The sequence below is a fragment of the Corapipo altera genome, unplaced genomic scaffold, assembly GCF_003945725.1.
Source record: "Corapipo altera isolate COAL_440 unplaced genomic scaffold, ASM394572v1 308, whole genome shotgun sequence".
Classification (NCBI taxonomy): domain Eukaryota; kingdom Metazoa; phylum Chordata; class Aves; order Passeriformes; family Pipridae; genus Corapipo; species Corapipo altera.
Window position 1 is genome coordinate 858,430 of NW_020884925.1, and position 20,256 is coordinate 878,685.

The 20,256-nt window shown below is 52.7% G+C and overlaps 1 protein-coding gene across 4 annotated transcripts; it reads right to left on the reverse strand.

The window, feature by feature from the left end:
- Nucleotides 1–494: 494 nt before the first annotated feature.
- PKM (pyruvate kinase M1/2) lies at nucleotides 495–20,205 on the reverse strand. 4 transcript variants are annotated; one of them, XM_027657780.1, is made up of 11 exons: nucleotides 20,073–20,205; nucleotides 14,553–14,722; nucleotides 14,115–14,206; nucleotides 11,084–11,215; nucleotides 10,697–10,883; nucleotides 9,623–9,893; nucleotides 9,185–9,335; nucleotides 7,709–7,861; nucleotides 4,605–4,771; nucleotides 1,769–1,950; nucleotides 495–1,258 (listed from the first exon to the last, which is right to left on the reverse strand). In XM_027657780.1, the coding sequence occupies exons 2-11, from the start codon at nucleotides 14,701–14,703 to the stop codon at nucleotides 1,152–1,154; spliced, it is 1,593 nt and encodes a 530-aa protein (XP_027513581.1). In that variant the 5' UTR covers nucleotides 14,704–14,722; nucleotides 20,073–20,205; the 3' UTR covers nucleotides 495–1,151. The 4 variants fall into 4 exon arrangements, with proteins under 4 accessions (XP_027513581.1, XP_027513583.1, XP_027513580.1 ...); XM_027657782.1 differs by having other exon boundaries at nucleotides 14,553–14,725; nucleotides 20,063–20,180; XM_027657779.1 differs by lacking the exons at nucleotides 4,605–4,771; nucleotides 20,073–20,205 and adding exons at nucleotides 3,996–4,162; nucleotides 14,928–14,982.
- Between the last annotated feature and the right edge of the window lie 51 nt (nucleotides 20,206–20,256).

Consider the following 20,256-nt stretch of genomic DNA (forward strand, 5'->3'; position numbering starts at 1 on the left):
TCGTCTGCCGCTCGACCCCGCCCTCCCCACACGCCCATTGGCCGCTCTCCCCACGGGCCCGCCCCCTCCGCGCACCACCGCTGAGCACCGCCCCCGCACACAGGCCACGCCCATCGGCGGGAGGGGGCGGAGCCCGGGTACTCACACGGGCCGCGGAACCACCTCTTAAAGGGACCGCTGAGCTCCAGGGGCGACCGCGGCTGGCACAGCCGGGCTCCATGGCCGCCCCCGGCTCACTCGCGTCCGAGGCCAGGACCCCGTAGGCCCCCCCAACCCCTTCGAGACTCGATCCCCCTCATTTCCCTTAGACCACTCCCTTGGGCTTCCCAACCCCTGCAGATGACCCCTCCCTTGTTACCCCCAACCCCCGCAGACCCCCTAAACCCGAACAGACTCCTCCCCTGGACCCCCCAACTGCTCCAGATCTCTCAGACCCTTGCACCAGAGCCCTCAACCCCTGCAGACCCCCCCCCAATGAGGAGATCAGCCCAGCAGGTGCTTCAGCTTCTCTTTATTGATGGACAGTTGTGCTCTCCCACCCCAAGGCCCGTCAGAGTGCTGGGTGAGGGGGGAAGGGGCTCTGGGATGGTGGGGGGACACGACTAACACAGGAGACAACGCTGTACGGGAGCACGGGAAGCTCGTGCACGGAGCCAACACCCTCCTCCTGCCCCCCTGCCCAAAATAACCGGAGAGGGGGCTGGATTCACTTTGGACTGGGCCTGGGGAGGTGTGTGGCCCCATGAGAAGGGGTGAGTAGCAGCTTGCCTCGAGCGAGGGGTCCGGCGGAACCATTGACCACACATCGCCTCTCTCCTTCCCCAACCCCCCAAAGCAGGGCCGGGAAAAGGACGTTTTACACCCTGAGGACAGTCACCAGGAACCTCCTACACCGACTCCAACACACATCAAGGCAGGACTTCACTACGGGGGAGAGGTTTTTTAAAAAACTAAACACTTCAAGTATATTTCTTTTAGTGATTTAAGGTCTCTTGCCCCTGCTGCTGCTGCACTGGGTGGTGTTTAGCAACCTACATCCACTCTAGGGACAAGGAGAACAGCGCAAGCGATGGCTGGTCTAATGCAAGGGGGGAGGGGGAGGGAAGGTGGGAAGGGAGGTGGGCAGGGGAAGGGAAGGCTGAGTCTGGTGCTCAGGGAACGGGCACCACACGCATGGTGTTGGTGTAGCCGGAGCCGGGGCGCCAGCCCGTCAGCACAATGACCAGGTCGCCGCTCTTGAAGAACCCACGGGCTTTGCCTGGGAGAGAAGAGACAGGGGTCAGAGCCCAGGTCCACCCTGCCCCTCACCCACTTGTCACCAGCTCCCTGAGCCACCAAACCTGCCTGCCCCCTGGCAGTCGTGGCTCCTGGTGGGTATCAAGACATCCCCCCACTTCCTGCTGTCCACCCATCTGCTTTGGGGTTCTCTGCCAACACAGAGCCTGGAATTCCTCAACGTAGGATTTGGAGGGGCTGAAGAACAGTCACCCTGCTCCAGGTTTCCCCCGTCTCTCAGAGCAATGAGTGTCACAATTCCATCACTCACCACCTTAAAACCAACCCGATCTTCTGCAGAAACCCCTTCTAAGGCAGCTGTGACAAACCCACTGCCCCATTTCCCAATCGGATGCTGCTGAGCCCATGCAACTACCAAGGGTTTCCCAATGGGATCCGGTTACCACACAGGCAGCCAGTTCCTCTCCCTGTCACCAGTGCCCACGTTCACCCCAAAGCCCCACCCGGGGGCTCAGGGCCCCCCGTCACTCACCAACGTTCATTCCCAGGGTGACACGCAGATCCACGTCCTCAGCCCAGGCGTCCTGGGCGGGGTCCTTGCAGAGCACGGGGAAGATGCCGCGGTACAGGTGGGCCTGGCGGGCCGTCTGCTCGTTGCGGGTGATGGCGATGATGGGGGCGCGCGGGCGGTACCGCGACACCAGGTGTGCCGACCTGCGGGGAGAACACACCCGGTGGAGCCTCACGTGCCGGCACTGCCGCCAGAGGGGACAGAGAGGACACTGTGTATGGCCAGTGGGAGCACAAGCAACCCACAAATGCTCCCCAGAACCCCTGCAGGGACACGAGGGATGGCCACCCTGGTGACCATCTCCACGAGGAGATGCCAGCCAAGAGCCACTCACCCACCAGCTTGACACGGCTGAATTCCCAGTTAGGCAACTGGGCGGACACCACCTCGCCTCCCAGTTCAGCAAGTGCCACTGGGGTGTTTTGGTCCCCAAACAAGCCTTTCCTTGTCTGTGTTGCTATGTTAAACTGGCGAGGTGCCATTTATTCCAGCCTCTCCAAGCAGGCCTTGGCATCTCAACTGGGGTCCCTGCAAGTTCCCTCTGTTTTGAGGAGCTCCCAGTTTCTGGGATGGAAAGAGCTGGTGCCAGCAGCGCTCCCCAAAGCGTGCCAAGGAGGAAGCCAATCTGCCTCCCAGCCACCTGCTGAAGCAGCAAACAGGCTGGTTGCTCCACACACAGCTCTGCTCCTGCACCCAATAGGAAGCAAATGCAACAGAGCCCAAAATTTATACTGGGAAGTTGGGCACAGAGGCCTTAAAATAGCAGCAGCACACCCTGGGTGGGGACTACAGCTTCCCTTTCCCTGGACACATCTGCAAACAGAGAGAGATTCAAACTGTAGGGCCACAGCATCTACAGCTCCATCTTTCCAAGGGCCATGCCAGCATCTCCACTTGCTTCTGCAGCCTTGTTTAGTGGAGCCAAGCTCAGCCACACAGTTTGCTGCTCAAAGCAGGTAGCAGCAGCTCCAAGCACCCAACCACACATGCCAGCTCTCAGACAATCCTTCCCACGCTGTCCAAGTTGCCTCCCAGGAGCTCCAGGAGATCCATGTACTCAAAGGGTTAACTGGATCCACGGCTAAAAATATTCAAAGGTCAGAGTTCAAAATCTCTTTAAAAAGGTCAAGTGTAAGGCTAGAACCCTGGACAAAGATACCTTAGAAGCATGAGGGTAACCAGAACTTGACACTTATGGTTCCCTCACCTCTGCACAAAGTGGCTGCTCCAAATCATTTTAAGCTGTAAATTTAGGTGAAGGATTTACTGATGGTCCAGGTCTTCAGGTAGATTATGCCCAGCACACACAACCACACCTCTGCTGCTGCTCTACTGCTTTGGTGCGAATCCAGGGCGAGAAATCCTGATTTTCTTCCAGAAAGCAGCCTGAGACTTATGGTCAGATGTGCACTGGGAGGGACAGCCTGATTCCTCTAGATGGAAGAGCTGATCCATGAGGCTCCAGCTGCCTTCCCACAACTGGAAGAACAGGTCTCTGTTGGGCAGCTGTCACCATTGCTGGACAGAAATCCCAAACTACATCACTCCAGCATGTCTCTCACCTGCAGCCACTGAGCTCACCTGGGTCCCTGCAAGACACTTGCCTGTGCAGAGATTATTCACAGGCAGGCACAAGGAAGCCTGGAAGAGGAAATTTCCAAAGCTTTCCCTTTCCCTAACAACCCTATGCTACACAGTACCTCTTTGCTCCTTGGGCTCAGGCAAGCAGGGCTGATGCCTGCAAAGTTCAGCAAGGGACCAATAATATGGATACTATGAAAGGCCAAGGCCTTGAATTATTAAAAAAAAAAAAAAAAGTAGATTCTGCATCCACTGAACTTCTGCCTCACTGTTACATCGACGGTTTCTTGCCAAGAAGTTTGAATTGGAGCTGCAACACTTATTTTCCCTTGGCTCTTCCAGCCAGCGCCACTGGCAGAGCTGCCACTCACAGCAGCAAGAGGAAGCTGGACTCTGAGCTGGTGCCACGCTGGCAGAGACAGGCTGAGGAACCCGCAGCACACGGATTGAGTCCATCTCCGAGGGACCAGCACTGCAGGCAGGCCTGGGCTCCCAGTCACTGCCAGAACCAGGTTCCACCTCTCTCTCAGGGTCGTGTTCTTGGGATCCTCCTTCCCCCACCCTGTCACGTAGTTGGCTTGACCTGGGGGAACCTGTCCCCTCCTACCTTCCAGACTTGGTGAGGACAATAATGGCCCCGCTGCAGCACTTGAAGGACGCTTCCACAGCGCCAACAGCAGCGGCCTCGGAGGGGTCGCAGTTGAGGGGGGTCAGACGGCGCAGTTCCTCAAACAACTGCCTGTGAAAGATGGCGGCTTCGGCCTCCCGGGCAATCTATAAGAGCAACACGCATTCGGGATGACAACACTCACAGCACCACTCGGGCAGCACAGGGAGGGCGAGGTGCTCTGTCACAACGTGGCACAGCAACACCGTCACCACACGGTGAGCCCAGATTGAGCTCAACACGCTGGGGTGATGCCATGGCACTCAGCCACCCCAACACCACATCCCTGGAGAGGAACCATTTGATTTCCCAGGTGTTCTTTTCCAAATGGTGGCACCTCGCCCTGCCGTGCCCACACTCAGGTGACACTCATGCCAACTGCCAGGCACTCTTGCTCTGCTCCTGCCTGCTGGGGTCCCTCCCTGGCACAAGTCAGCTCAGCCCACAGCAGTTACGCAAGGCCAGCACGGGCTGAATTCCTGCAGTGTTAGAACGCAGCGTGTTTTTGCCATGGAAAGGGCTGGCCCTGAGCCCCTCTCCGAGCCCTACCTGCCGGACTCGGTCAGGACTATCAGAGCTGCAGCTAAGCACTTAAAAGAGGCCTCCACCGCGCCCGCTGCCATGGCATCGGCAGGGTCCCTGGTGTTAACACTGAGCCGTAAAATCTCCTCGAAGAGCTGACGATGAAACATTGCGGCCTCGGCCTCCCGAGCGATCTGCAGCCCCCAGGGGAGGGAAGGAGGAGAACAGGAAAGAAGAGAAGGAAAGATATACCAGAGGAACATGAGATCACGTTAATTTGCCCAATCATCACAGTAATGCATGCAAGAGGGTATTAGGATCAAGCTGTGAAACTTTTTGGCTCTCAGGTTGTGAGTTTGCTGAATGCAACCCAGACTAACGTCCAGCACACAGTGTGACTGGCAGGCCCCGGTCACCAGGCAGGTATTCCAAAGGTGGCTATTCATTGCATTTTGGAGTCCTGTCAGAGCAGGTAAACGCAGACTGCTTTTCAAGAAACAGAGCAAGCCAGCTCAGAGTCAGAACTTACTTTGTTACAGCTGCTTATGACTCCCTTGAGAGACTCTTGTGCCACCTACCAGCCTGCCCACAGTCCTGCCTGCTATTCCTCAAGAATCTCTGTGGGTTCCTTTCATACTCTCCTAACACCACAGAGCTCTGCTGTAACAGTCTTCATGGAGCCAACGTAAAAATAATGAACTTTTAACATGAGTCCTCAAGGTGGGACACTGGTCCTTCTCAGCTTTGTTAGATTTAGTTTAAGCTGAGAATCAATAGAAGTTTAGTTTAACTTGAGAGCCAATAAAGTTTCACCTCCAAGTAGGATATCAATTTCCCTTCCAGTAATAAGGAAATAAACAGGAACAAGTCTTCCTTATGGGGTTGCCACAATGTGGATGTTGAGGAGTCTGTACAGTGCCAGACGTGACAGATGAGAGGGACACAGGCACAACTAAGGACTTTCTGTTCCTGCTGAGCATTGGCAACAGGTTCACTCACACGGAAGACAACTCCCATCTCAGGAGGCTGCATTAGCCCCTGACAACCCGATAAAGAAGGCTTGCAGAGACTAGAAAAGCGTGCAAAGGTTGACCACGTTCAAGGACGATTTCATCCAGTTATTTCAGAAAGGGAGCAGCCACTACACAAAGCACAAGTTCCTGTTTAATTAGAGATCAATGTGTCATTATAGTGAAAGCTTTGGAGTTTAAGAAGTCAAGAATTTTCCTACTCCAGTGTTGATGATTTATTTTATATGATGCTGGGAATTATCCCTTCCACAGCTATCAGTTTAAGCCAAAGTAGTTAAGTATCTTATGTCTAAAAATAACAGGACACATGGGGCAGGCCAGAATAGCAGGCTGGTGCCAACTTGTCCTCAAGCCGTTTTTTACTGCTGGCTTTAGATAAAATGGGAGTATTTGCCTCAAAACATTCACTCCAAATGCAGGAGCTGGGAGCCAGGCAGTTTATCTTCAGTCCTGGTACAAAGGCAGCAGCTCTGTGTAGCACACAGGGCAAACCCAAGCTTAGCAGGAAGCCTGCATTCCCCCGGTATAATGGAACTTGGGAATACACGTCTGCTTTGGCATGGCTGCAGAGGGACAGCAATCCTTAACTCCACCCCAAAGCTGGATCTGCTCATGCAGGAACAGCTATACAGGGTTGGTGCACGGTTGGAAATACCAGGGAAGGTGGGAAAAAGGGAAATGGAGTGGCTGTTTAAACCCTGGTCCCCTCAAACAGCATGGACAGGGTGGTGTTTGAAGACCAGTGTGGGAAGGAAGCCCACTCCCATTAGCAGGAATCAGCCTGCCCAGTATTTGGAAGCTTACCACTTAGGTGGAAACACCCCCTGCTCTGGCCATGCTGCAGGTCTCCAGGCTGTGGTTACTCAGGGCATTATTGCTGGGTTCGACTAACACCAAGGGAAACAGCTCAGAGGAAAGATCCTGGCTGTTCTGGGACGTGCTCCTACCATCAGAGTTGGCACCTTGCTGCCTGGAACATCTTACATTCAACAAAGGGAATCTGTGTTTCAATTTGTGCACTGAGGGTTAAAGCTTTCAGTGTTTCCCCGGGGGCCTGGTGGAATGAACAGCACTATCGCCAGGTCTGCAGGAAGAGGGAAGCAGGTGCAACAGGTCCTGAACTCAGGCTACAGATACAACACAACCTGCCCAGGTCAAGGAATTAATGCCAGGATGGAAACCCAGGTGTAAGGTTTGCTGCAGCAAGTTCCCAACTCTTGGTAGGAAGTCAACCCTTTAGATTTAAGGGGTGGAAAATGAGGGAGAAGCTTTTAGATGCACTGTTAGCATTTGGCCTGGAAAGGAGCAGTCACTGCCCAGTCATCATCAAGTCATATTTTGCATTTGCCTCGTGCAAAAAACACCACTCCATATTGAGATAAAACTTATTTAGGTAACACACTGCAAACCAACACTGGCTGAGTTGATTAATCTATAAAATCTGAACTGCAAATAAAACTGGTGAGAGTTAGAACTGGTGAGAGTTATCACTGTTGTGATTCACAGCACTGCTAACTGGGGAGCAGCAACACTTGTAGGTACTTGACATCAGGCTTTTATCAGCTGAAACTTGAAGCAGAGCAGAGGTTTCTGGCAGTTCAGGCATGTAAAAATATGGTGCTGTCAGTACTCATGCAACAAACCCCCCCAACACGAGCACACACCAGGTGCTGAATGCAGCAGTGCTGTAAACCAGCCTCAGGAGCCTCCCCCACCCCCTCCCACACTGCAGTCAGCCAAAACCTTTCATTATCTACAGATAAACTGCTTAAGCAGCTCCTTGACCTTGTAGAAGTTTAAGGCATTAATATGCCACTGCAATAGGACAGTGGACAAAACTTCTATCAAGGTAATGGCAAAACCCCCTTTACCCTGTCCTAAGCAAAAAGAAATGGGAAGTTTCATATGTCAGAGCAGCTCTCAACTCTGCCTGACAACAGTTTGGAGCACAAAAACCGAGGTGCCAGGCCCTCAGGACCATATTTGGCCAATAAAAACCCACCCAAAGTAGAGTGTGAGCAAAGAAATGCCAATTTTGGACGGCTGGGCACATTTTGGTCCCCGTGTGCCCGGCCCAGGGCAGGGCAGGGCAGCACTCACCAAGTGCTGCATGCGCACAGCCTCCAGAGGGTAGTCACCCTTGGCTGTCTCCCCGGACAGCATGATGCAGTCTGCGCCGTCCAGCACCGCGTTGGCCACGTCGCTGCCCTCGGCGCGCGTCGGCCGCGGCTTCTTGATCATGCTCTCCAACATCTGGAAGAGAGCAACCCAGAGAGGTCGGGATGCTGCCAAAGGAAGCAGCTGCTTTTTCATTAGTGCACTTCAACGCTCTTGATAGGGTGGGCAGAAAGCGGGATGCAGCCTAAGAACTCTGGGAGAAGTGTTCTCTGTGGGTATGGAACAGAGAGGCGCCTGGTCCCTAAATCAGCTCTCAATTTAAGCATCTGCTAGCAAGGAAAACAACCCATTTAGTTTTGTACCCTACACATTTATTCCATTTCCAAGGAAACTTAACACACAGAACATCCCAGACACAACATTCCAACTTTTTAATTAAACTTTCCAGCATAAGGCTTGGTCCAAGGAACCCAAAGCTCTTTAGAGCAGAGTGTGGCATTACACGTATTTTTGGAAGCTCAGATCCAGTCATACATTCCCAAATTTGGGCTTTTTACATCTAGAAATCAGAAAGAGCAAGGTCTGACCCAATAAAGTCACCTTCATCCAGCACAGTATTTCAAATGTTTTAGATATTATGCACAGGATATAAAGTCAGAACAGCCAACCCCACAAGCTTCCTAAGCATCCACTCTCAAGAGAGTGAAAAACAGGACAGCTTTCCATGAGGTTAGCTCTTCCTAACCCTTCTCCACACATCCAAGCCTGTCCAGCTCTCCTGTCTTCCTCAGCTTTCCCTAGCTGGATCTCACCACTGTGCAAACACCATTCATGTCCCATGGGGCACTGCCTGAGGCAGCATTCCAGCTGCATTTCAGTAACAATACAGGCAGAAGAAGGAGCATATGCCACTGTACATCCAGAATTTTGTCTGATGGCTACTGTCCAGGGACAGTGTTTGCTTCCACAGCCTGTGTGCAGAGCAAGCACAGCAGGAAACCAGCTCTCAGTGCCTGAGGACTGTGCATGTGATCCCTACTACTCCCAGAATAAGGAGATGGATCTTTCAGTTCCTTCTGATGCTGCAGTGTGGGTGCATCTTCTAAGATACCTGGAAGCCTGGGCAAGTCTTCCCTATCAGGCACAGATGTGCTGTCACAAGATGCCAAGGCAAATTGTGCCAGTTTTCCCCAGAATATGATCAGTCAGCCCCAAAAGGCTCATTATCTCATGATGTGTTGAGGTGTAAAACCTTCAGCAGGCACCCAAGAGGTCCTGTAACCTTACTGGGAAGGTTCCCAAACACAGAAGTGCCTCAACATGAACTCCTCAGTTATGAGCAAAACCTTCGCTCTTGGCATCTCACTGTCTAATCAACGCCACCAAGCCATGGCAGCTCCCAATGTTCCCTCCTGGTCAGATTCCGGCCATGAGGAGCCAATGGTGTATTTCCAGTACCTGAGTGGCACAGATGATGGGTTTGCCAGCCCTGTTGCAGCGTCCAATCATCATCTTCTGGGCGAGGAAGACTTTTTCAGCCGGGATCTCGATTCCCAGGTCACCGCGGGCCACCATAATGCCATCGCTGGCCTCCATGATCTCATCGAACCTGACAGTGAGACAAGAGCTGTGTTATCCCATTTGTTCTGCAAAGCACCCTTCCATCTGCTCTGTCCTCCTCTTCTGGAAGGGAGCATCGATCTAGAGCGCCGTCAGCACACGGCCTTTCCAGGGCCTGTTTGTGTTCCTGCAACTCCAAGGAAGGAGGAAGAAAGCCAAGACCAAGGCACAGCACATGTTCAGTGCTACACAAAGCTGTCTAAAGCTACAGGAAGGGAGAGTGAGTTGATTTATTTCAGTCTGACAAACCTGAAGTGCCCCCTGCCCAAAGCTCACCTGCGCACACCCTCGTGGTTCTCGATCTTGCTGATGATCTTGATGTTCTTTCCCTTCTCCCCCAGCACCTTCCTGACAGCGTGGACATCGGAGGCTTTGCGGATGAAGGAAGCAAACACCATATCCACGTTCTGCTCCACGCCGAATTTGAGGTCCTGAATGTCCTTTTCAGAGACGGCGGGCAGGTCGACGGCAGCACCGGGCAGGTTCACGCCCTTCTTGCTGCCGAGCATCCCGCCGTTCTCGACCTCAGTCATGACATAGTCCTTGCCTGAAACACGTGTTCCCACAGTCAGTGCTTGCCAGGAAGCTCCCACTACTGGCTCCCACCTCCCCTGCCTGGGAACAGCAGTTCCAACAGCAACACACAAGATAATAAAGAACAGCATGTCCCTTCAGAGCATTTGTGTACCACACGAGCTCCCAACCCACCCTTGGGAACGCAACACATTGGTTTAAAACAACTTCTACGTGTTCTTGGAGAAGATGTCAATTGTTTTTTGCAAGAGATTAGCAATGTCTTCCCCCTCAAAAGGCTCCCAGGTTGCAGCTCTGCACACAGGAGCCCTGTTACACCAAACTGAGCAGCTCAAAAGCCTTACCCCAGTGTCCATACATGCTCAGGGATTAGAGGCTCCAGCACTTTAGGGAGCACTATAAAGGGAATATCATGGAACTACCCTTGCCTCTAAATTCCCACTTAAAGCAGGTTCTGTCTCTAACCACAAAACTCAGGGTCTGTCCTGTAGAACTAGTTAAATCCTGCATTAAAAGCATGAATTAGCTTGGCTGAACAGGCTTTGATCATGAGCTGTGGTATGGCCCTACAACATGTCCCCCTTTGAAGAGAGGTTTTAGAAGCCAGCCCAGGGAAACCCAGATAAAGTTAGTTTTTGGAAAATTCCTAAACTTAAAGTAGAGAAAGTTTGGTTTTAAGTCTCACTACAGCATCAAGAACCATGTCCTCCTTTCCTTAATACACAACTGCAAGCTAAAAAGCAGTTACTGGGGGGAAAGCACAAACATGTTCCAAGAAAAAAACAAGCAGGCATAACTGGAATGGCTGTTACCCACCTTTCTCCTTAACCAGCAAGGAAATCAGACCGTCATCCACGTAGATTTTGCTGCCAACATCTACGACCTTGGTGAGATTCTTGTAGTCCAGCCACAGTGTGTTCTCGTCGCACTTCTCCATGAAGGCATCGTCCAGGGTCACTTTGAGTGGTGAGCCCCTCTTCAGCTCCACTTCTGCTGTGCCACTCTGGGTGTCAAAATGTGTGTCAGCAAAACCAGGAAAAACCAGCACACAACTACCTCCCAGCCTGCAGCAGTTCATCCAAACTTTTGGTAGGTGTTGTGTTACCTCGTTTCCTAGGATATTTTTTGTTTGGAAAAGGCCACAAGCTTAGCAGAACTAGTCTCATGAGGTGAAAAGAGTGGGATAAAAAACGAGCAACTTACTCCCTTAATGAGTCCAGTTCGGATTTCAGGTCCCTTGGTGTCCAGTGCAATAGCCACAGGTCTGTAGGTGATGGGATCAGAGGCAAAGCTCTCTGTGGCTTCTCGCACGTTCTTGATTGTGCCCTCATGATACTGGCAAGGAAAGAGAGATGGGAATGTTCAGACCATTTCTACTCCACTGCTTACGGAAAAGATTCTGAGACACTGCCCAAGCTGAGAGCATTGCTTTCACAGGATGCTCAGTTTCAGTTCTACCTTTAAAATTTAATCCAGACTAAGCCTCCAGAAAACCAGAGTGTAAGGATAAGGCCTTCCTGTCATGAAGGTGGAGTCTGGAAATTATCTGGCTGTGCCCTCAGTCCTAATTCCAGAAGGACAACTCAAGGAGAAGCCCAGAGGCCCGGCTGAAGTGATTTTCCATCAGGAGACATGCTGGCCAATTGAAGGTGGTTTATCAACCAACAGGCCTTTAGGAGCGACATTTCCAAAAGTTTTGCTGAACATCTGCCTATTCAACACAGGAGAACATCATCAGATGGATAACTGTGTGCATGGAAAGACACCTGGATGGCAGAAGAACGTCACAGCTAAGCCACTCTCACATGTGCCTGTGCTCCTCCCCCATTCAGGGCACCCAAGGGAAGATGCTATTCCCCACTCCCTTCATTACCAATTCCCACACACACTTCTAGCCTCACCCACAATCAGTCCCAAGGTGGACAAGCCTTCCATTATCTCTTTGGCTGAAATTTCCCCAAGTGATAAAGGATTTGCAAAGGGGATGTTATTCATGTATATATTTACATTTTATTTCAGAAGCCAAAGCAATCACAGCAGGAGTTCAATGCTGCAGCACCACAAACCTGGCTTCCAAACCTCCACATGGTATGAGAGCATTTTGCTAATGCTGCCAGTTTTCGGGACAGTTTCCTGGGAAAAATCACATCCTAATACCTCAAATGTGCTTTGAATGGCCAGCAGATCAGTTCACTTTACTTGTTCAAACAACATTAAGAGATAACCTGAACTATTTACAACTAGAAGAGTTGTGTAACACTTGACAGACTGTTGTAGATAAGAAATACCCTTTCCCCTCTCTGTACCCATAGTGACAGAGTTTGACCTGACTCGCCTAGAACACCTGGCTCCCTTTGATCTGACTTCACCCGGAACATCCGTCTGCCTCGTGACACTCATGCCCTCAACATGAGCCCTGCACACCAACCTGAGTATCTCAGGGGCAACAATCCAGTGCCAGGAAGGTGAGGCTGGAAAAAGCCGCGCTAAAGTTCTCTTGGCCAGAGATAACCAACACCTGATAACTGCTCAGGACAGGAAAATGATTAAGTTTATTGACTGAGTGTGTGAGCTGGGACTGAGACGGCCCTGACCCTTCCAGGCACCGCAGCCTGGGATGCAGCACAGAAACCAGAAACCATGCCTGAATGGTCCCATTAAACTTATCTCTGATCCCAGGCATCTGGGATTTTTCCATTTTAGTTTGATATCAAGGACTGACTGAGCCAGACTTCCTGAAGAGTTATATATGCAGAACGGGAATGCAGGTAGAGCTGGAAGTAAAAGCCATTTTTACTCTATTTAAAAGGGTGGCAGGCAGGTGCCAAAGCACCTCTGCCAAAGTCGAATCCCCAGTAAATACTTTGGGGTGGACACCAGAACTGAAGCACTTGTGACAGACAAAAACTCTGTGGGGTTTCACTGGAAACTGCAGCTTTTGAGAAACCATGAGGGGACACAAACGTAGGACTGGCTACAGCTGATGGTCCCACTCCACAAGAGATGACAGCTGGACCAGAGCCTGCAGTAACCCAACCCCATCTGTTTGAAATGTGCAATTAAACCTCACCCAAAGCCACACTCCCTGTCCTCAACCTCAGCCAACAAGCTCACAGACCACAGTAGCCACTCTGCTGGGCAGTAACGGTGTGAAAATTCCCAGTTTCAGCCTGGCCACCAACTCCCTGATGCGTCACCTGCCCCAAGAGCCACCCAGCTGCAGGATTTGACTACCAGGAGGCAGAGTTGCTCCACACTTTCTCCAAGCAGATTTCCCAACTGCAGGCCCTGCACAGATGCTATCCCAGGGTGTTTAGTCAAGGTCTGACAGTTGCCCCCAGTTAAGTGCCAATTCTGACACTGCCTTATGCCCTTTAAAGGCCAGTGAGGGTGAGAGGCCAAGCTGTTACACACTATGAGACTTACGGGTCAGTAAGTAAAGCCACCTACAGCTGCTACCGGGTGACATTTTGAGAGCTGGAAAGGAGTCAGAGTTAAAAAAAAAAAACTCAGCAGAAAGGCAACCTGGAATGGAATCTTCAACTCTCCCAGTATCACTAAGGACCTCAGCTATTTATAGCAGTAAGGGCTTGTCTATCATGGAGAATGTTGGTTTCTTTTGACCTTACTTTTCTAAGCTCACCATGCCACATCCCAGGACCCTCCTGAGGGCAGCTGGTGAGCCAGAAAACTCAGTAGTCCATTCTTCCCACCGGGCACAGTAATTACATCAAATCACTAACAGATCCCTTTTGAGACAGGGTTATTCACTAATGACCTGCTTGCAAAACCCCCAGCAATGAAACAAGAAGTGAGATGAACTGATAGTGTGACCTCCTGCTGAGGTGCAAAACAGCAGCAGCAAAACAGGGGCAGGTATTTTCGGCTTCTGCTGCTTCTTTGTGCAGTGAACAGCAGCATGTGAGGAAGAACTGAAGTATTTCACGGCAAGCAGCTGGCACACAGTGCCAAATCCCTGGCTTCCTGGTGCAGGGAAGGGCGTGGAACCAACCTGAACTGCTTTCAAAATGGCTCAGAAAACACACCTGAATGTTATCAGCAATTAGGCAGGCTCGGTATGTACAGTGTGCTTTCCCTAAAAGCAGAGCTATTTTGCCTTCCCATACCAAGGCTGGTCTGGATAAAGCTGGATTTCCCTCTTCCATAAGGGACAGGGGCAGGAGACACACATGCGGCCCAGCCAGGGCTGTATGAGCTCAGACCCCACCCTTACCTCATGGGTGCCGTGAGAGAAGTTGAGGCGGGCAACATTCATTCCAGATTTAATCATTTCCTTCAGCTTGTCCACAGAGCGGGAGGCTGGGCCTAGGAGGAAGAAACAGTTTGAACGTTAACTTTGTAAAAATAATGAGGTAACCCACACACACCAAGCTGTTTCATGTGGAAGAGAAAAGGTAACTGGATAGAGGCTTGCTCAGCACTGCAGCAGCAAAGGTTGTTTTAACTTGCCCACAGAACCCAAGCAATTCCCATTTCCCTGGGTACTGGAATCACTCCCAGCAGTACCACGGGTTAGGCAAACATGGGAAAGTTGTGTTCCTTCACCACTCAAGTTCAGCCCTGGCAAGGGATGAAAGCCAGATCCTGCTCACAATTTCCCTAACAGGTTTGGGTTCTTGCTGCAATTCTCCCCTATCCAGGAATCACCTACCAATGGTGCAGATGATGCCAGTGTTCCTGGCAATGGTGGGCTCCGAGTCGATGTCCAGGCGGCACATGTGCTCCAGGAAGGTGTCTGCCATGGCAGCATGGAGCTGCTGAGTCTGGATGAAAGCGGTCCCTGCATCATGGTGCTTCGACATGGTTGCTCGATTCCTGTGTCTGGAAGGGAAGAAGGCGGTGCCAGGTTTGGGAATCAACCCGACCTGCCCAGCAAGCAGAGACACCAACACACCCACGTGATGAATATGGAGGTAACGAGAAAGCTGCTACTGGGTCAGACTTTATGTTCCTACTTGAAAGTCTTAACAGGCAAGACACATTTCTATTTCCATGTCATCCCCCACATGGACCACGCAAAGCTCACCTGCCTTCTATGCAGATGTTCCCTTCATAGCTTCTCTTCATTGCCAGTCTTCCCTTGGAGCTACACAACGCAACAAAATTCAAGCACTTGAGTGCGCAGGCAGAGGTTCTGCCTCCTCCCTCCCAGCTCTCCAGTCATTCCTCTACAAGCCTCGACTGCGCTTCCCATCCCAGCCGGGACCGGGGCAGCTCGGCACTGGCGTGACTGCGGCATGCCCGGACACGGGCAATCCTCTGCCCAGAGCACCTAATCATGGCAAAGCCTGCCTAAGCCTAAACCCCAGCCTCTAAGCCTGGACAAGCAAGCAGACTTGAGTTGATTAAACACAACACCTTGGCAAAGAACATGTAAAAGACTGAAGATTTCTTTAAAACGTTCAAAGCCCCTCTTCGACTGAAGACACTGCAGGTCTCCCCTGCCCCCTGCACTCCTCCTCACCCAGGGCAGCCGAAAACCAACATAAAGTTTAAAACTGGTTATTTTTGCAAAATTTGGATTAAAAAACCTCTCTGAACTAAGGCTGCTTGGCTCCTCAGGACTAGAGCATCCCCACAACAGCAGGAACAGCCCATAACCCCAAGAGGAAGCTGAGCTGAATCTTAACTGTCCATTTGGGATGGGAGGACACTCATTTCCCAGCAGTGCTGGTGCCCCCAGGCATTTCTAATTGGAGTAATTTTGTTCTCAGGTAGAAGCAGCAACTAAAAGCTCTTTGTTTCTCAGACCTGCCCAGGTGAGAATCCAAAAGCCTTGGTAAGGGAGGGATGCAAGGCGGTGGCTACTGGCATGGACAGATCACATATTTTCGCTTCAAATATTGGTCTGACTTCAAACTCCATCCCCTAGGCATGCAGGGGATATTCACAGCAGGCATGAGCTGCCTTCTACAAGATGTGCCTGTAGAAATGTGGGTTGTGGCTCAGCTGAAGGCTGGGACAGAGCAGGGACTGAGCAGGGTTTTTGTTCTACCCACCCCAGGCAGATAAAGCCCCCCAGTAACCCATGGAGCAATATGAGAGGCACACACACAGCAGGCTCAGCTCTGACAGAGGCACTAATGGGCCCAAAATCTCTCAGAGCTGAGCAGAAGGACAGCCGTGCCCTCCCGGCCTGCCCTGAGCCGGCCGATGCCGCAGCGGCTCCTCCCCTGCTCCGCAGCCCTTCCTCACGTAGCTCACGTCCTGCTCCTCCCGCAGCCAGCCCTGACTCACCATCGCCGCTGCCATGCGGCACAGGGCGCCCGGGCCACACAAAACCATAATTTGACCTGGCAAAGCCTCTTTTCCCTCAGCCCTGCCAGAAGCTGCTGATTCACTGGAGTCACTACACGAAGGTCTGCCCACATGAAAAGCCCAAGGAAGACTCGTTATTATAGGAAAACCCTCTGGTCAGCCCTGAAACATTGTTGTTTCAGCACTCTAACACTTGCTGCTGCATCCTCCGACACCTGCAGCGCAGCGCCGGCTTCTCTAGATGCCAAAACCAACAAGCCTTTGCTGGGAAATCACCTCCACGCACAGGCGAGCAGGTCTGCACAGCTTCTGGGAACACGAGGAATAGGGAACAACGGGATCCTGACACAGAAACTGGAATAGGGAACAACGGGATCCTGACACAGAAACTGCACCCGCAGCTGACTTGGAAGTTCGTAAAAATAGCCAAGTGAACTCTCCCCGCCTCATGGAAATCCCCCACTCACTCAAGTCATTTGCAAATACAACTTTAAGCCCTCTAAAGCTTTTATAAAGAGAAAGGAAAAGTTCACTTCCCAGTCAGAATCTCCTTCATAACTTTCCAGCAGTTCAGTGAGCTCAGAAAAGGTAACTGGAGACATCATGACCTTGTCCAGGGGCGAGAGCAGAAACGCAGGAGCCAAAAGGTGTCCCAAACACCCATCTGCCCCCAGTGCCAGGCCCACGACCAGCAAAATTCACTTCTTAGTGCTCCCTCCGGCCTCCCATCACCGCACATTTACAAAGCAGCAATTGAATTCTACTGGAATGACCAGTCTTATATTTATAACAGGAATGTCTGGCATTTCCCACCACTCCGCTTTTTTTAAAATCAGAGGAGCAAGGACTTCAAGGACACCTGAAAACAGAGCTCTGAGTCTGGGCTGAGCACAGAAGGGGGGTAAGCAATACCCTACAAAGCCTGTATGCTTCCAGCACTGAATAAATTTGAATTCCTTCCTTGAGGAATAATGATTAAATCCCCAAGGTTATTACTTGGGCTGCCTGTGCTACAGGCAGGGCGTCCCAATGATGTCTGGTATCTCCCCAGCTCCTGAATATTCCAGAATGAGCCGTTTGAGGTCAGGACTGGTTTTGCAGTGCCAGGTGACTAATTCCAGCCAGCTCACCCCACTGGTCAGCCAAGAAAGCCTAAAATCACAGCACCTCCAGATGTGCCCCTGGGGATGGAGAAACAAGAGGGAGCAGCAACCCCCACCCCGGCAATCCCCACCCAGGGCCAAGTCTGTTATCGGTGACAACGGGAAGTAGAAGCTCCAGCAGGGACTGGGACTGTCCCCAGGCCACACCGGCAGAGCTGTGTCACTGCCTGGAGGAACTGCAGGGAGAAGGGGGGTGGGGTGCTCCTGGGTGGGGGGTGATGATTCTGGATTTACAGTTCAGCCTCACTTACACAACCTCTCTGATGCTGCAGAATGACGCTGCTCGTGCCCAGGGCCCCCAGCAAGAGGCAGAAATGGTTTGAGTTAGTGCTTAGGCCAGGGTTATGAAACCAGGCAGGCCTTCAGACTGCCAAAAAAAGATTACGAAAACATCAGCTTTGCTCACTCCAGAGGCGAAAGGCACTCAACAGCAGAGAAATGCAGCTGCTTGGCATCCCCTCTTCAGGGAGGGAGCACAGCACCAGGGGGTGTCGCGACGTTACGTAAGTACAAAATGGCCACCCCAAAACACCACCCCTTTTCTGCAAGCCTGGATGGGAACCAGAAGCCACCACCTGCTCCTGGCTGGCCAAAGCTTACCCTGGGAGCAAGCTGGGGATCCACGGGAGGAGAGCCCCACAAAAGGGATTGCTCTCCAGCTTTCAGGCAATGGAAAAGGAAAGTCAGGCCCGGGAGACAGCAACACTTTCCCTGTGTGCTGCTGGCTCAGCAGAGCTGCCCTCCCCGCAAGGCAAACGCATAGAGGAGGCTTAACTAAAAAAAAATAAGGAGAGGAGGCGACAAGCATCGGATGTTTGGTGAGGAGAAAGACTTATCTCGAGGGTATTTGTAGGACACACCTACAGGCTTAACCTTGCAGAGGACAAGGAGCCTTTCAGCCCAGCAAAAAGCACCTGGCTGCCTTCAGGCAAGCTGTAAAAACCTGCTTTACATGATAAAAGGAAGTTTTGGGTCTTTTTTTTAACATTTAAACAGGTGGAAGTGTAGCTCCCTGCGCTGCAGGCCCGCTCCAGGATGAAGGTCGCTGCACGTGGCAGCGCCCCGGTACTGCAGCCCCATTCCCTACGTGCCATCCATCACCACATGCTGCGGCTCCATCTTCCCCTGGGAAAACAACGGGAGATAAAGGAGCAGCACGTGCTCCGTCCGGCCTGGGAAACGTCTTGTTCTCACCAAATTCAATTATCAGCTTGGCGGGTGCAAAGGGAATTAAGGCCGGTGGTGGATCACGCGGGGCTAACAGCAAGAAATGAAGGTTTTAATAATATTTACAGTTTCTGGTGGATAAAGGAGTAGGTAATCAAAAAAATGCAGGCTGCTGCAGACTCCCCAGGGTGGTTATCTACCGAAAGCGAAGTTTCTCGGAAGGGTTTCACAGGCACAAGTCCCCGGTTCAAGCACGTGGCTCCCAGCAGCGCTTCCTGCCTCGGCACAAAAACCTCTCGCTTAATCCGGTGATGGGCTGGAAACTCGCCGGCATCAGCCAGGCTCACTGGGCCATCAAACTCCTCTAAATTAGCCTAAATTCTGCTTTATAAACGGGATATCGGGCATGAAATTATGCGCTTTGAAGTGATTTTTTTTTTTTTAATTAAGCACTCCTGGTTGTACAACAAGTCCCAGGAGGTGCCTAAGTAACCAAAAAACCTCTTTGTCATCCTACCTTTGAGCCAAGGCAAAATATGATGAGCAGCAGTAAGAAAGTTAACACATTAGCATCACAAAAACCTCTGTAAAACACTGATTTTTTTGTTAACCTGGGCCTCGACGATACTAAATTCCCTTATCAGGACAAAGCAGGTTTTCAGAGATTGCATTCTACTTTTCTTAGTCTGAGGAGACACTCGGGAGGTTGCCATTGTCCACCGACAAAAGCCCTATTCATGCCCTGGTAGCCCCGCACAGAGGGTTTAAACACGTTTCAGAAGTTTTCACAGTTCAAGAGACTGTCCAAATCAACTGGACGCGTTTAAGCAGGCACAATTATGGCGGAAGATTAATTATCTTTGCGGGGCGGGGGGGAGAGGGGGGGGCGGTAAGAGGCTACAGCATCACTGGCGAGTGCAGCGAGCCGGTCACTGATTTAAAGTCAGAGCCGCTCGAGGGAACCGCCGGCTCTTACGTGAGTGCGGGCGGGGGGGGGGCCGGACCGGCCCCGGCTGCCTCTGACTCAGCCTCTGGCGGCTCCTCGGGCACAGCCCGGCCAGCAGGACCCAGCCGGGAGCTGCCACCCAGCCCCGCGCTCCCTGTAACCGCGCGGCCATCCCCCGTGCGCGGCCCCGGCCCCACGGACCGACCCCCCCCCGCGCCTCCCCGTGCCCGGAGCGGGCGGTGCCCGGTGTGGGGTCGCGGGAGGACGCTCGCAGCGAGGTTTCCCAAGTGCGGGGGGGTTCCCGGTGCGGGGTCGTGGGGGGGGGGGGGGGTGCTCAGAGCGGGCGGTTCCCGGTGCGGGTCCACGAGGGGGGATGCTGGAAGCGGGCGTTCCCCGCCGCGGGGTCTCGGGGGATGCTCGGGAGGGTCGCGCGGCCAGGGCGGCCGCAGGCCACGTGCTCGGCACCGCGAGCCCCCCGCGCGCCCCTCCGGCCCCCAACCGTCCCATGGGGCGCGCGCGCGCGCGCCCCCTCCCCTCAAGCCGCCGCCTGAGGGGGCCCCTCTGCCGGCGGCGGTTAACGGGGATAACGGCGGTACCACGGCGGTACCACCGCGGCCGCCCCTCAGGCCGCCGTTACCTGCCGCCGCTCAGCCGCGCCACGAACCGCTGCTGCCTCTCCAAGCGCCGCCGCCGCTCTGCGCGCCGCCCCCGCGCCCCGTCAAGGTGATCCCGGCCTGCCGCAGCACCGCCTCCTGAGGATCCCTCCGCCGCCCGCCCCGCCGGGAGACACAAGGGTGGGGCGCCGGGACTCCTTTCACCGG

Bases quoted from the DNA above. Each gene is read 5' to 3' on its own strand.
- PKM (XM_027657779.1), bottom strand. From the start codon at position 14,968: ATGAAGAGAAGCTATGAAGGGAACATCTGCATAGAAGGCAG. The intron at 9,894-10,696 runs GTGGGTAACAGC...CACGTGTTTCAG, and splicing joins CTTGCTGGTTAAGGAGAAAG to GCAAGGACTATGTCATGACT. The intron at 1,259-1,768 runs GTGAGTGACGGG...CTTCTCTCCCAG, and splicing joins CACCCTGGGAATGAACGTTG to GCAAAGCCCGTGGGTTCTTC.